Raw genomic sequence first — 17,026 nt, 5'->3', positions numbered from 1 at the left:
TAAACTGGGATAGTAGAAAGAGCAGCTCCATATGAGCTGATCTGACTCCCTGTCCATCTCCCCGCCCCCCCAAATCCCAGGGTGAGCCAAACTCCTGAGCCCCAGCTCACCAAAAGCATTTTCAACCCAAACACTCAGATTCTGGCCCTGCAGGCAGGGAAAGCATCTCCTCCCCAGCCCTGCACCCTAGAAACCCAGGGAGAGGAGCACAAGGAGGCATTTTAAGGATGAGAGCTGCTGTCTGCCCAAAGCAGGAGCCCTCCCTGGTGCCACAGGGATCCCTGGAGCTGCTGCAGGACGAGCCAGGAGAGCAGGAGGAGCTGGGCAAGGAGAGGGATGGATCCTGCCTGAGGAACACACAGTGCCCCACACACTGCTGGGATGGGCTGCACAAACCATGGCAAATGCCACACTCCCTGGCAGCACTCCTGCCTTGGGAAAGGGAAGGAATGAGACTTCATCAAGCTGCCAGCTTGATGGAACTAAAACTTTATCAACCCTGTGCACAAAGATGGAGGAAAAGATGTCTGTCAAGGTCACAGTGAGCAACACTTTCATTCCAGATTTTAAGGTGCAGGTTTATCACTCAAAAGGGGTTTAGTGCTCTTGACTTCCAGATCAGTATTTGTAAAAAGCAGACCAGAAAAAAAAAAAAAAACCAGATTTATAAATAATGACTGGAAACCTACAGCTGATACAAGTTTTTAATTCCTTCCTGGAAAGGAGCTCTCACAAACAGAGCATGGTCTGACAAATCCAAACAATCCATTTCATGAGTCAGGGGAAGAAAACACAAAAGAAGTTGCAGCATCAGTATCCTATTGCTCACCAAGGGAATCTCCACAGAATTTCAAGGTGTGCAATAAAATGACTTGACAGCCACTAACATCTACTGAAACACCCCTAAGTTAAAAACAATAACACAAAAACATTCAAGGCCAGGTTGGAGAGGTTCTCCTTAGAGAAGAAGCCTTCTCTGCCATTCTGCCAGTGCCACACGTCAGGACTCTGGGGGAACAGCTCCAACTCTTTGGGGAAAAAAACCCACCAAAACAATGAAAGACAACTGCTGTTTAACCTTAAAAATAGAGTTAGGAAAACTTCCTTCCAAGGACAATGAGGGGGTGAAGTTGTTACATCCAAAAGGCCCTGCTGTTTTATTTCTGCTTTCTAATTCCCCTGTAGCCCAGCCCAGATGCTTCCATGAATTAATTCTATCTTTCTCCACACAAAGTTAGTACACTTATAAAGCAGAGTAGCCTGAGCTGGCAGAATCCCATTCCTTCATCTGCTATGCTTCAAGTTAGATAACTACACCAAAAAAAAAAACAGAACAGATTACAGCCAGCCCCAGGAGAAACTGAGGCAGAAGTGTTTTCTCCCAAAACAATTTTTAGCAGTGTTTATTAATTCTAACAACAAGCAAATCAAGGAGATGTTGAGATAACAGCACTTGTATGACTCTAACAGTTTTCTCCTCTCTGAATTAATAATAAACATGATCAATATTCTATGGAGTCTGAACACACAGTAAGCAGTGGAATAGAATCTGAAGCAAAATCTTCATCTTTTCATTACAGACATCAAGACACTTTCTGTGCAAGCTAAACAGTGAGAAGAAATCAGCTCTGTTAACTGAGGCAAATCATAATTACCCAATTAGATATGCTCCTTCTGTCAGTAAAAATTAGTTCTCTCTATCTGCTAAGCTCTGTGTACCTTGGCATAACTTTTATGACACATAAAAGGAGAAAGGAAGGACAAATGGACATACCCACTGAGAGGTTTGCAGGGATCCTTCCATATTAAAGCTCCTAAGAACACACAAGGACTGTCCCTGCAATGTCACAGGGCTGCACAGGCAGAGCTCTCTGAAGTGCCTCATTTACCTGGGCTGTGTTCAGGGCAAGGATTAATTCATTTACCACTGAATCAAGTCTGCTGGTGCATTTTATAATTCTTAGTGTCAAACAACCTCACACATGTGAAGATTAAGCCAAGTCTTGCATGGGTCAGTTAGTATTTTTTCTTGATTTGTCTCCCTGGCTTAGAAAGATCTACTTACCCCAAACAAAATCCTACTTCTGCATCACATCCACTGCTCTGGACAGTAACATGGAAACCATGAAGAATCTAGAGTGGGACCCTTTACACTTGCCCAGAGGAACTGAAGAGGCAATAAATGAGCCCTCCAGTGTTAAAACTGAAGGAGCTCCCCACTGCTCCCCTCTGTGCACACCAGCAGCTTCGTGTGGCAGCAAAAAGTGACACAACCCTTACCCTGGGGAAAGCTCTCTGTGCTCAGGGCTCCCTCAGCCTGCCTCCCTCCTCCTTCCTTGTCTCCAAGCCCTTTAACCCCTCACAGTATGTTCCTTTCTCCTAAGCCACTTAATAGCAAGGTGAGCAATAAAAGCATCTTCTAAAGCACCTCTATTCCACTGATTAAACATTTCTCTATTAACAGTACCTGAGCATGAGCTTGGAATTCCCTGACAGTGGTTAATTTGTTACTCATCTAACAGACAGATGCCTGTGCTCTGTGATTCCCACGAGAACTCCAGTTTTTTTACCTTGAAGCACAAAGCTGCCCTAAACACAAGACCCAGAGGAAAATGTCTACAGAGGAGTAACTGAAGTTCCCCAAAATGATACTGCAGCATCAAAGCAGCTCAGCCTCATAAATGCCTCCTCAGAGCATCCCATGATCCATCACCTTTATTATCCACTCTAAAGAACATTCCTCTAAAAGCAGCAAAGCAATGTAATGTGCTTTTTGGGACAATCAGCCAAGCAAGAAACGTGTGTCATCTTTTATGTGAAAGATGATGGCTTATCATCATAATTCAGTTTGTTTCAGTAATAGCAATTAATAAAGCTCTTCATTTGCAGGTCTTGGTAGCCAAATGATGTTCCCCATTGCTGACAATGACAGCAAGGGAATGCTCTCTGGGATAATAGTCCATTTGTTACTAAATAATTTTTTGACCAATGAGTTAGGAAGCAGCACCACTGCAAGATGATTATCTACCATGAACAGGACTGCAAGATGATTATCCACCATAAACAGGAAAATTATCTAACCCAGCACTCCAGAGATCATGTGGTTTCCCCCATGATTAGATAAATTACATATTCCCCACAATTTTGCCAAGCACTACTTACTAGAAGCCTCTGTAGAGCCTGCATAGGGAGGTGATGAGAGGCTTCTTCTGAAAACATGCTCAGAGTTTTCTGTACCAGAAATCCTCAACATGTCTGAAATTTAAAAACAAATGTTGTAAACACAAGGTATCCCCTAATAAAGCAAGTTTCACTAAAAATAACAACCTCTAACTGCCCACTATTAACGGCTGACTTAAAGATTCTGAAATGCAGATATTAAATATTAAATTTATTATTAAATTAAACTTTTTTTCCTGGTTTTAATGATTTTTTTCCATCTGCAGAGGCAAAATTCAACTCCATCTATTTTCTTAGCTTTACCTTCAGTACTGAGTCTTTAGGCTGAAAAAACACATATCCAGCAATTCTTCTGCTGGTGTCTAGAGTGCTGAATTTTCCCAACTCCCTCTCTGCATTCAAAATGAGGAGTCACTTATTTTTCCTCTTTCCTTCATCCCTCAATATCATTAACAACACAGTAATATTTCCCCATTGAAGCTAAGAACTATCTAAAGGCTTCAAACCTGAAACAAATCTAAGACAATCCTTAACTACTCTGATAAAATAAAAATCCTCTGATCAATAGCAGTGATACCAACAGTGGATCAAATGCAGTGAAAGGACACAGGGGAATGGCCTCAAGCTGAAGAAGGGCAGGGTTAGACTGGATTTGGGGAGGAAACTCTTTACTGTTAAGGGCAGTGAGGCCCTGGCACAGGGTGCCAGAGCAGCTGTGGCTGCCCCTGGATCCCTGGCAGTGCCCAAGGTCAGGCTGGATGGGGCTGGAGGAGCCTGGGACAGTGGGAGGTGTCCCTGCCATGGCAGGGGGGGCACTGGATGAGCTTTAAGGGCCTCTCCAACCCAAACTAGTGTGGGGTTCCATGCTAGGACTGCCAGGGGATGACCAGGCTGTGAGCAGGCCCCAGGGGACACCACAGGCTGGGATTCTGCGAGAAGTACAAAAATTAAAGAAGATCCCAGAGGACAGCTCCTCCATGTTTCCAGAAGCATTACCCATTTCCAGGGCCTCCCCAGACTTTTCAAACTTCTCTCCACGTTCCTCCTCCAGGGCACTGGGTGTTTGTCTCTTGCCCGCCTTGCCGGCGCTGCCTCCCGCGGTGACGCTGCTCACGGAGATCAGAGGGGAGCCCTGATTCTGCTGGGAGCAGAGGGGACAGGCAAACATCAACCACCCCCCGACACGTGTTCCACACCCTGGAGCCTGCACAGACCCCCAGGAACCACTCAGGTTGTGCTCATCAGCCCCAGATCCCCAAGGGTGGCTTGCCCTGGGATCTGCAGCTCCCTCAGTGCACCCCAGCAGGGCCTGGGGACTCCCAGCTTGACACTCTGAGCGTTCCCTGTCCCTGTGCCACCACGGTCCAGCATTTTCCCCACTGCCCCAGGCAGAGGTGACATCATCAGCAAACATCAGAAGTGCTGGAGCACACACAGCAGAGCACACTCATCACCATGGAATGATGCACTTGGGAAGTTTCAGCCTCCCCACCAATTCCCCAGGCATCAGTGTAGGCTGGGTTTTATGGGCTGGTTATACAAGTGCCTCAGTCCTCAAGCACTGTCATTATGAAATTAATATGTAGCATTTGCTTTATGACCTTGTGGAAGAAGGAAAACCTCTGTGTGCCCTGCCAGGAGAGCAGAGGGCCTGCCTCCCAGACTTACACAGCTGAAGAGCTCTGTGGTCAGCCCCAGGTAGTTGTGCAAGGCCAGGAATGTCACCCTCTGCAGCCTCACCATGATGATCTGCAAGCAGGGAACAAAGAAGCAACAGCCATGGATTCAGCATTCTCCCACACTCATTCTGGCATTTAGACACAATCATGCACCAGGGTACCTGAAAGCATTCTATAAAATACAGACTGTACCCTAAGCTGAAATTCCTTTTTAGCAGCTGATAAATTGAGACAGAGACAGATTCAAATGATTTACCAATGACTTCACAATCATTTGATGGCATAAGAATCCAAAGTCTTACTCCCAAACACCAAATGCTTTTTGTCTCCTATAAACATCAATAGTAAAAGTGCCTTGAAATAGAAGTATTTGTGCCCAATTTTCCTTTTCATTAAATTATTCCAGCTCTCCCCATAGAGAACCTGTCCCACTGCCCCACAGCCACTCAAAGCTAACACTTGGATCAGTGGCACCTTCCTCTGCCCTGCCAGCTAATTCCCACTCCTGAGCCACCCCCCCTCTTTATTAGCTCGCACAGAGGAAATTAATTTGGTGTTAATGATCTGTTCTCCTTCAACCAGCAGCATGAAGAGGTTCATGTGTTGCTCATAAATCACCCAGAGACCAGAACAGTTTGCAAGGACAAACAGATTCAGAAGTGATGGCAAAGCAGAAGGACAGCCCAGAGTGACTCGCGGGGTCACCTTGTGGCTGCTACACCTGTGGGACAAGGCCACCACCCCTGGAAATCCTTAACCTGATCCCTGCACCACCTCCCACCTGCTGGAGATGCTCCCTGGAGAGCTGTCTGAGCCCCTGCAAAACAGCAGAGGGGGAACACAACTGACACAAAGCACAGCTCTTCCCTCAGGTGCTGACAGAGGCTTTGAAAATGAAAATTCACATCAGTCTGAATTTTGTGACTCTTCCAAAGCATCAGCCCTCACCAGACAGCTCCTGAGGGTCCAGCAGTGCTGTTTCAGGACATGGGACAGTCTGCTCATGACTCTCAGCCATTCTGGAGCCCTCCTGGTGCACCCCAAGCTGCAGAGCCCACACCAGCACCTTTCTGCTCCCCAAGGACCAACAGACTCACACCGCAGGTCTGGCTGACCGATGAGAGTGCCACAGGCAGAAACTCAATTAATGGAGATACACAGATACATAATTTATGTTTTCCTGTTTGGGATAATGCTGGATTATTAAGTCTAGGGCTCAACAGCCAGGAGAACAGCAGAACAAGTCCAAATCTTGGTAAGATGTGCTGAGCAGTTCTATACCTACCAAAGGATGGATGATGAGCTTGCTGAGCCTCTAAATATCCTCCTGTAACCGAGAAATGAGAGTGGTTCCCCTTCCCCCTGAGCTCCACCTACCTGCACCACTCTCACAAGGGTTTCAGGGTATTTCTGGAACACATCCTGGAAGGCACTGGCTGGAAGCCTCAGTATTGTGGATGGAGAGGCTGCTCGGGCCGAGACGGTTTTATAGGGAGCAGGGTGACCCTAAGAAAAAGTTCCAGAGACAGAGGGTTAATCCATGCACGATCCAATCCAATTCCTCCCAAATCCCTGCTTTGCTGCTGTGTCTGACAGACACTCCTGACCACAAAGAGCCTTGAGCTGGTGCTCCAGGACCACAGGGGTGTCATGAGGGTGAATTCACACCTGCATCAGAGACAGGGCAGGGAAACAAGAGCTCCAGGGAGCTGGATCAGGTGAGGGAAGTGCCAGGCTCTCAGCTCTGACACAGCTGTACTACACAGCCAGCCTCTGAAATCCCAGCTAGTCAAGGCTGCAGAGAAAAGAGGGCTTGTTGATTTTATTATCTGTGCTGACAACCAAGTTATTTGCTGCACAAACAACCCCAGACTCACACGACCAGTGAAAAACACAACAAAATTGTACAGCAATTACAGACATAATGGAGGAAGACAAAAGACAGGCAGATTTCTTGTGTTTCAAGAGACATACACTTTTTTTCATATACATATATTTATATATATATATATATATACACACTTTAAATATTCCCTGTGACAAATCCATACAGCTTCACTTTACTGGAGACAAAGTGGGTCTAGACCATCCTGCTCAAAGAACAGATGGAGAACTAACAAACAAATGAAAAGTGGGTAGAATACAGAGATTTTTTTCACACTGGAAGGCAAGCCTCTGGGTTTGGATTTTCCCCCTTAAACAAGAACAGATTTTAACAAATATCTACTGCCAAACACTTGGATAAAAAGACAGACAATACCCCTTTCACCCACTTAATAAATGCTGGAAACAAGATCTCTAACTCATAAATTAATTTACTAATCCATCAAGTATTGATTTACACAGTATTGATAAGATAAAAAGAGCCTTTCTGCAGCACAGAACAGAGCAGGGGAAGAAATGGAGTTTCTATTTTAACAGCACCTCACAGCTCCAGCAGCTTTTTCCCCTCCACAGCAACACAAGGCACCTTTTTCCCAACACTGACACACAGATGTTAAATGCTGATTACAAACCAAACTGCCTGCAAGACTTGCAGAGCATCACACAACTCAAAACAAGCATTCTGAAGGAATTCCTGCCTAAAGAACCCAACAAAACCAAACCAGAGACTTTCTCTAATGACTCTGGAAAATAAAGCTGCAGCTCTGTCTGCCTGCTGGTCTGGAAGGCACCATGAAGCAGATTCTAAAATTAAATTAAATTAATTGGAACCAATTTCTTAATTACACCAACTTCAGCTGACCTTTTTATAAAATCTGCGGATGATATTAATAGCCTTGATTTTCAAGTTCCTAAGGGACCTGAAATTTTAAACATCTCTTTGACCTACAGTGCAAAGCTCCCAGTGTCCTCAGTTTTCCCAAGTTTCTTTTAATTAAGTAAAGAAATTAACGAATAACATTTCTGTGCTTTGGCTGTACCCAAAAATAAATGCAGCAAGCCTCTTTTACAGGCCAGTTTGAAGCCTGGCTTTACATAAAGAATTAATTTCGATGTCTTGTACTTACATGTGAAAGAAAATGCATGCAGTCTGCATTTGACATCAACTATATTTTCTATTAATCTCTACAGCAAAAATATAGTAAAAAACCAAGGAAATTATGAAATCTTTAGTTGCTGGACAGTGATAAGTATCAAGTTTAATGGTGTTTCATGAATTATTCCAAAGAGCAAACTGAGCCCTAGGTATCCCAGAACTCTGGACTCTAGTCTACCCAGTAAAGTGCTTGGTTTTTTTCTGGAAAGTGCTCAGTGCTGACAACCTTAGAAAAACAGCTTTAGGATAATAACAGATAACAATGCAGAAGCCTTTTTCTCTAGAGAACAGCCCATTCCTCTGAGTTTTCAGCATGTAATTTTGCCTCTCTGAAGTCCCTGCATGAGAGCAGCTCTTCTGAAAGGGCCAACACCATGGCTAATGGGGCTGGGGCATGCAAGAGCTGTCAGAGGAGTGTGAGGAGGAAATCTTCCATAATTGTCACTTCTCTCAGCTCTAATGTTATCAGCAGCACAGGGAGAATACCACGTTCAAATTATACTATTTTGCAATCACACACTGAGATGACAAGAACAGTTAAGTTATAATCAGTTATGAAACAGGGTTTTTTTTAACAGAGAACTTTTTGTTCTCAGGGCAGGTAACTATTTACTTCTGTCTCGTTCCAAGAGCTGAGGCATCACCTCCAAGCAGCAGCTGAACCCGGGTGACAGCTTATGGCCAAATCCAACCAAGCTTGGTCAAAAATCAGCTGCAAGAGACATGCACGTTTCACATTCTCCCACCTGCAGCGGTAGCTCCTTTTTGGACCCAAGAATCTGGGATGTTCTCCCCATTTCCATGGCTAGATTTTGTCTTCCTTCACTCCTTCCTGACATCCTCTACATCAGCACTGCTGCACCCAAAGCTCCTGCAGCCATCAATCACTTCTTTATAACCTCATCCATCTTGTCAGCCCTGCAGGCTCACCTTTATCCAAGTGTTTTTCCAGCTTCTTTTAATCCTGACTTTCATTTTTCCCCCCCTCAATCACTGCCATTTGATCAATATCCCTCACAGCCTCTTCCTTCTCCAACTTTCTTATTCCAACTATGCCACCAGGCCCCAGTTTTCCTAGGAGCATCTCCACACAGAGGACAAGAGAAGAGTGAACCCCAAATCTCCAGCAATCAGCATCACACCTCTGCTGGACCAGCTCACTCTGGATGAACATTGACTGTTCTGGGAAAAGCTCTGACTGCACACACAAGCTCTCAGCAAGAGTTCCTGAAAACAGAGACATCAACAAGGCTCAGCTCAGAGATTTCTTTGTATTTGAGGCAGTGTCAAGTCAAAGTCATTAACTGCACCTCACAAATGTTCCAGAATACCAGGAAAGGGCCTGCAGATACTTGGATTCAAAAGCTTCCAGTTTCTCCTGAAAGTCTGGAGAAAGCAGCATCAACCTGTTCTTGGAATAAGGGGAGGCTCATGTCACAGCTACTGTCTTTGTTTTCACTACTACTGAAGGGACTTTTCAGTTTAAAAGCTGAAAGATTCAATTAGAAAGGTCACACCAGAGGTACTTTTCTTTTAGGTCCACCAACAAGATTTGCCACTTCTTGCAGCACCCTCAACCTTCTTGCACAACTCTCAACTACGTGAGGGACCAGCCTGATATCAGGTGCTGCAAAATAAGTGAAAAGAATCACAAATCCAGCTCAGACAACGAAATCCTCTCTGAATGCACCCTTTCTTCACAGCACAGCCAAGTGTTTGGTGGTGCAGTGAAATCTAATTCACTTTATGGTATCTGCAGGGTGTTCTAACACTCACTCACTGTTTTGGGATGACACTGAAGGGTCTCCTCTATTTTGATCCAGTGCTACTTCCTCTCTCCTTGCCTATTTTCATGCTACTCCTCTACCTAAAGTCTGCAAGGAACATAAGGAAGAGGAAAAACAGCAATGAAACAAGCAGCTCACGAAGCTGAGAAGTGAGGAACAAAAGAGTTGTAAAAATAAATGAGAACAAGTTTAACAAAAAATATTTCAAGGTTTTTTCATTACAGATTCTTCTGCAGACTGCTAACTCTGTTCAGCACACTTTCAATCATTTCTATTTTTTTTACTTACCAGTGGTATAACTAATGAGAACGAGAAAAAAATTACAGAATGAGAATTAAAAAATTAAAAAACCCAACAGGATAAAAAATGAATGGCAACCACTTTTTTAGAAAACAAAGCCAAAAAGCACTGCTACACAAGGATTTATTTTCTTATATTCATTTTAAACAAGCAAGAACATGACTGGTATTCATGTTCCTTTATGATGACCCTGCTCTTTAGAATATTGTCATGAAGAAAATTTAGTGGTGGAAATAACTAATACGGATTTACAAAGATATTATGATTTTGACAGCAAGAACCAGACTTAATACAGTCCAAATTATTCCCTTTCTACAGAGAAAACTGTGACCAAGCTTAGAAAATGTTATCACTGTTGATAGGTTTTATGGGAACTACAGACACACATAATATAGAAGAACAGATAATGTGGATATAGAGGTGTGTGCCTGCTTTTTCTATGTGACAAAGAGCACTTCAAAGAATCCTTTAACTCACAGAATTTACAGATTCACTGGGTTGGAAGAGACCTTCAAGATCGAGTCCAGCCCAGCCCCAACCCCTCAACTCAACCCTGGCACCCAGTGCCACATCCAGGCTTTGTTAAACACACCCAGGGATGGGGACTGCACCACCTCCCTGGGCAGGCCATTCCAGAACTTTGTCACTCTTTGTGTGAACCAGCACCTCAACTCAACCCTGGCACCCAGTGCCACATCCAGGCTTTGTTAAACACACCCAGGGATGGGGACTGCACCACCTCCCCGGGCAGCCATTCCAGAACTTTATCACCTTTTTGTGTGAAAAACTTCTTCCTAATATCAAACCTGAATTTCCTATGGTGCAGCTTGAGGCTGTGTGCTCTGGTTGTGTCAGTGCTGCCTGCAGAAAGAGCCCAGCCCCAGCTGAGCACAGGCACCTTTCAGGAGCTGTGCAGAGTGATGAGGGCACCCCTGGGTCTCCTTTTCTCCAGGCTGAGCACCCCCAGCTCCCTCAGTGGCTCCTCTCAGGGTTTGTGTTCCCAGCCCCTCTCCAGCCTCGCTGCCTCCTCTGGATGCTCTCGAGTGTCCCAAGGTCCTTCCCAAACTGAGGGGCCAGAGCTGGGCACAGCACTCCAGGTGTGCCCTCAGCAGTGCCAAGCACAGGGGCAGAGTGACCTCCCTGCTCCTGCTGCCACACCATTCCTGACCCAGGCCAGGAGCCATTGGCCTTCTTGGCCACCAGGGCACACTGCTGGCTCACGTTCAGCCACTGTTGACCAGTGCCCCCAGGTCCCTTTGTGCCTGGGCACTGTCCAGCCACACCATCCCCAGCCTCCAGCACTGCAGAGGGTTATTGTGGCCAAAATGCAGGACTGCCACTTGGAGGTTACTAAACTTTATCCTATTGGACTCTGCCCATCCCTCCAACCATCCCAGGTCTCCCTGCAGAGCCCTCCTACCCTCAGTGCCACCCTGCTCTCAGCTCAGTGTCACCTGCAGATTTACCAATGAAAGACTCAATCCCCTCATCCATGTCCTCAATAAAAACACGGAGCAGAGCTGGCCCCAGCTCTGAGGGCACCCCTGGTGACTGGCTGCCAGCTGGATGCAGCAGTGCTCCCCACCACTCTCTGGGCTGGCCATCCAGCTCCTCACACACAGAGCAATGGCAGCTTTTGATGAACAGCAACAGCCAAGCATGGCAGAAACATGGCACAAGGTAAATGTGAACAACTTATTGACTAGATTTATCTTCATCCTCTCAAATCCCATCCTACCAAAACCCTTCAGGAAAACACCTTCAGGGTTTGGGTGTTATCAAAGACGTTGAATTCAACACCTTCCATTTAGGCATTCCTAAAATGGTTTCAGCAAAACCATCAACCATCCAACTGAAACAAAATCCACCAATTCTGCACTGAATAGGATCAGCATTCAGCTCATCCTGGCCCCTGCCAAAGAGCACAGCCCTCAAGTGGCCACCAGCACCACTGATGTTACAAAACAAAATAAATCCATCAACTGCTTTCACAGTACTAACAACTGTCAGATTTATTTTCATTAGACTAAATAAAAACAAATTCATTAAGCAACCCATCAAACATGTAAAAGCCAGCACTGCTGGGCCCCAGCCTGGTCCTGTTCCTGCCTGAGCTGTGATTTGAGCAAATCAAACTGTAATCTCAGTTTTCCAGACACAAAGGGATCACTCAGATCCTCCTGCCCTTCAGAAGCAGCCAGTCAAGCACACATTTCACAAGCACCCTCCACACCACAAAGCTCAGCTTACACCTGCAAAGGCCTGGGGAGAGGAGAATGATCAGAAAAGCCATTTTGCATTGTGATTCTTCCCTAGGAATGCCCAGGCTCAGTGGGAGCCAGCAGGGAGGAGCCCCTCCCAGAACTCACCGTGATGACATCCAGGATGCTCAGCAGGCTGTGCACGCTGTCTCCTGCCAGCACCTCCTTCACCACCACCTCTGTTCCATCCTGCAAGCACACACACAGCATTACTGCAGCCTCACAGCTGCATTTTGGCCAACTTGGAGCATTTCAGAAATCTCAGGTGGTTATTTTCTCTCTGCTCTGATGGAAATGTGCTAATTCCAACCACAGGGTTTTAAACCAGCTTTCTGAAAGTGGTAAATCAAAAGAAACTATGAGCCAGTTTTTTCCAGGGATGTTGTGATCTGCTTGTCTTTGTTATTTAACACCAACAAAACACAGCTTCCTTCATCCAGAGGCACAATGAGCTCCCTTTACTGAAGGGTTACCTGTCCAGAGGTTGTAAAAAACAGGAGCAGCAAAATGTAAATACACAGAAATCAGCAAATTTTATATCATTTCCAAACACAGGCCCACTAAACTCCCAGCCACTGGAAAACTGCTCATATCCAAAAGTTAAACTCAAAGTTCAGTCAGGAAGAAAGTAAAAATTAAAAATTTAACTTGGCAGAAGGGATCACAAGGACTGGTGCTCAACATTTTGAGACTCATACAGAAAACAAACCATCTTTTTTCCCACCTACCCAAAAGTGAATCTGACTCTTCCACCTCCCAGACAAACCCACTGACTCCTGCTGGACTGTTCTGAGGTGAGCTTGGTCTCTCTCCAGCTCTCTGTGCCTAAATCCTTTCTGTAATGACCTTTCCAAAGGTGAATGTTTCCAAGCCCACCTTGCACCCTGTCTTCCCTCAAAAACTTCTACATCTCCTGTGTGAGGATAATTCCAGCTGCCTCATCAGTTTTGTGTTCTGCTCTCTCATCTGAGACACAAGGGACTGCTGCAAACCTTGATCTTTACAAATACCACAGCCCCAAAGAGCTGGGATTAATCCTCCTAAACCACTGTGATTCACATGTCTAAGTTTAATCAATGCTTAATGATTCATGCCAGCCTATCTGCTGTGCCAACAGATTTCTCTCAGGAAGTGCAGAGCTGTGGGTTCTTGTTGGAACCCTGGCTGCTGAGAATTTCAGACTTTCTGTACTGACAGGCACTGACCCCCAAGAGAACACTACATTTGACCTGAGGCCATGGAGAAGGCTTCCAAAATGGAATGACAGAACTGGGGTTAAGGGTGGGTAGTTTGAATAGAAGTGTCTAATATCACAGGGTGGAAAACTTAGAGTTTAAGGGTTTAGAATACAGTGATATATTTATATATATATCTATATATAAAGCAAGATGGAGGTTTTAGGGTGGAGGCTGATCCTTCTTCTTCACCTTCTTCTCCATGGGTTTGGGTGGTTTTGTGTAATTGGATAAAAAAATCCACAATGCAGAGCACAGCTGATTGGTTATCGGTTTAAAAGTAAAAATAATTTAGGTGTCATTTCTTAATTGGACAGTTTATCCTTAAAAGGCCCTGTAGAGAGCAAGAGAGATACGTCTCCATTTTTACCTTGTTAAAGTACTGCAGAACTCACAGCTTGTGAGGCTGTAACATAGCTAAGAACTAATAAACACCTGAGTCTGAAGAGGTTCTTACACTTTCCTGGAGGCACACTTCCAGCTTCCCATCCTGCACCACGTAGATGCTGTCGTCCAGCTGCCCGGGACGGAAGATGTACTCGCCCTCGTGCAGCTGCACAAAGAACATGTGCTTGCACAGCTCCAGGAACAGGGGCTTCTCAAAGTGCCCCAGGACCCTGCAGCAAAGAAAATGCAAAGGGAAAACCTGAAATTGCCACAGCCCTTGGAAAATCCTTCCTAAATTAGCAAAGCCCAGCTGCGAGGAGCAGAGGAAGCCCAGAGGAGCAGCTGCAGGAAGGAGCCTCAAAGAGCTCCCCAAAAAAAGGTGCAAGAGCAGCAAGAAACACAGAACTGTAAATGCTGGGGCTCCTGTGGAGGAGCCCTCCAAGGAATGAAGGCTCAGAAGGAATTACAGCCAAACTTCCTTCAGCAAACACCAGCATGGCCTGTGGTGGGGAATAAATATAAAAAACCCGCCTGATACACACACTCTGTGAGAAAAGTTACCCCAGGAACTTCCCCTTTCAGTGCAGCTGCCCTGTCCATGAAGCAGGACACGGGAGAAATACTGAAAAGAGGAAAAAGCTCCTGTCATCTGCATGTAATTGCAAGTTTGGAATATTCCATCTCCTGCTGGTAAAATGCATCTGGACTCCAGTCAGTCACTGCCAGGCAGAGAGAAATATGGGTTTCACACCTGATCACTCTGCACAGAGCTCCAACAGCTCACATTTATCAGGATCAATCCATCAAATCCTACTGCAACATCAATTAGTCATAGGAGACCATAATTCCACAGCAGCAAGTTCAGATGACTGAAATAGCATTTTTATTTGAGAATGACTGACCTTCAGGACTACATTATATCACAACTGGGAGGAAAAATGATCCTCCACAAGCAAAACCAAACTTACAGACTGGAAGATCTCCTCTTTGCTGTGTCAGCAATTTAACCCCTTGCTGAAGGGGCACAAAGACCATCCCTTCTTCTTAGTCTGACAAAGAGCTCTGGGGATTAAGCTGACTTTGATTTATTTGCAACCTTTTCAGGCAGAGAGGTGAAATATCCTACAGCCCAAGGAGCTGTCAATATGGTATCCAATTAACATTTACCAATTATGATGGTTTTGTGTACAAAAAAACAAAATGCCTGATACAGACTAAACAGAAGTTTTAAGGTGCAATAAATCTGTTCATGCTAGAAAACCCTTATTAGCACTACTCTTAAACTGAGGCAACTAAACTACTTCCTTTTTCTCCCTCCATCTCTGTTTTTTTTTCTTTATTTTTAAAACAAACTCAGCTATTTTCTTAAAGTTTCTAGAAAATTCAAAGTCGTTCATTTTGTCCTTATGCTCAGATGAATTTCAGTCAACTCCCTCAGGATTCTGACCATGCAGTTGTAAAATCTGAGATTTGACACAGTCAAATATTTACATCACTTGAACATCCATCAAAACCAAACTCTAAATTTCTCTTTCCATTTAATATTACCTGACATTTTTAAGCATGTACAGGACTTCTGATGGCAAGTGGGAATTCTTGACATCAAATTCAGTCAGATCTGCCTCTAGCAAAGAGGGAGGAGGCTCTTTCCTCTGCAGAGTTGGACATTCCTTCTTAATACGCAGAATCCTACAAAGGAAAAAGGAGGTTCAGGATGATCCCTCATTTGTACTAATACAAAATATTAAATTTGTACTAATAAGAAACATTAAAAAACCATATAGTAAATACTAAAATTCACCATCCCAAGTTACACATTATCAATTAGCTAAAACATTCCACCCTCCTGCCTTTCCTCACCAAAACCATGCCAGTCCAGCAAACCTCCCAGCTGATCCACAGCTGACAGGACTGGGAAAAACCAACAGCTGCAGAAAAGGGCTCTGCTAGGGATAAGTTCCACATCACAAACAGAAACCCCAAACCAGCCCCCCTGATATGAATCTTCCCATTCCCAAAGTGCACAGCTGACAGGACTGGGAAAAACCAACAGCTGCAGAAAAGGGCTCTGCTAGGGATAAGTTCCACATCACAAACAGAAACCCCAAACCACCCCCATGACATGAATCTTCCCATTCCCAAAGTCCCAAGTACCTTTTAGCCAGAGATAAAACCTTTGCCCGTTTCCGCATCCGTTGGCGAGGGACAGTGTTCCCAACCAGAGAGTTGGGAAGAGTTGTAACCTAGGGGGAAATAATGGACACAAAACCAGTCACAAAACCCCAAAACCAGAAAAGGCAACCCACTAATTCCAACCCTGCTGAGGCACCAACACATCTACCAGCCATTAGAGTGAGAGCAGAGTGAAGAGCTCCTGTAAGACCTTGGAGGACAGGAATACCTACTTCAGGATCACTTCCTTTCTATGAAGCAAGTACAGTATATTTTGATTTTATCAATCAACTACTACAGTGCTAATGGAGGATTCCTAGCTGTGGTTCTCATTCAGGAACATTCAGCATCAGGAAGAAGCGTAAGGCCCTGATCTCTGCTTTGGGACAGGGACAGGAGCCAGGGCACGGCTGGGGCTGGGCCAGGGCAGCTCAGGCTGGAGCTCAGGGCAAGGCTCTTCCCCCAGAGGGTGCTGGCACTGCCCAGGCTCCCCAGGGAATGGGCACGGCCCCGAGGCTGCCAGAGCTCCAGGAGCCTTTGGACAGCGCTGCCAGGGATGCCCAGGGTGGGGTTGCTAGGGGGTAAAATGGAGTCAAGCCTCGTGTCCTCGCACCAGGGATCTCAGTTTAAACAAGAGGTCTGGGCAGGGACAGGGCTGGGCTGGGTGATCCTGGTGGGTCCCTTCCCCATGAGGATATTGCAGGATTCTGTCTGGCTGTGATGGTGACAAACCAAGGCTCTTCCTTGCATTTCCTAGTTCCCAGGTGCCACCCTCTGGAGAAACACCATAACTGCTACACCAAGCAAGCCCCTCATTGAGTATTTTTAAAACATTCCCAGTTTTCCATTTGTTACCCTAAGAGTTGACTTTCTGTAAGAAGTTTCTCTCACAAAAGGAATCTTTAATTACTTTGGAGGGATTTTTTTAAGGTAAAATCTTGGTATGTTATAAAAAACCCAGGAAGTGCAACCCACAGCAGTTTGG

The 17,026-nt window shown here is 45.2% G+C and overlaps 1 protein-coding gene across 2 annotated transcripts in view; it reads right to left on the bottom strand.

Moving 5' to 3' along the window:
* The window catches only part of PNPLA7 (patatin like phospholipase domain containing 7), a 128,348-nt gene that overhangs the window by 105,448 nt on the left and 5,874 nt on the right, over positions 1-17,026 (bottom strand). The window contains exons 6-13 of one of the 2 annotated variants that reach the window (XM_039719923.1): positions 16,024-16,112; positions 15,418-15,558; positions 13,940-14,099; positions 12,356-12,436; positions 6,237-6,365; positions 4,849-4,929; positions 4,177-4,321; positions 3,163-3,255 (exon numbers count right to left, since the gene is read on the bottom strand). In XM_039719923.1, coding sequence (XP_039575857.1) covers positions 3,163-3,255; positions 4,177-4,321; positions 4,849-4,929; positions 6,237-6,365; positions 12,356-12,436; positions 13,940-14,099; positions 15,418-15,558; positions 16,024-16,112 — 919 coding nt within the window. The remainder of the gene's footprint in view (positions 1-3,162; positions 3,256-4,176; positions 4,322-4,848; positions 4,930-6,236; positions 6,366-12,355; positions 12,437-13,939; positions 14,100-15,417; positions 15,559-16,023; positions 16,113-17,026) is intronic. The other variant, XM_039719924.1, reaches the window with a different exon arrangement.

The sequence above is a fragment of the Passer montanus genome, unplaced genomic scaffold, assembly GCF_014805655.1.
Source record: "Passer montanus isolate IOZ18808 unplaced genomic scaffold, ASM1480565v1 scaffold43, whole genome shotgun sequence".
NCBI lineage: Eukaryota > Metazoa > Chordata > Aves > Passeriformes > Passeridae > Passer > Passer montanus.
Note: the sequence above shows the minus strand (reverse complement) of the source record. Positions and strands in the feature narration are given on the sequence as shown.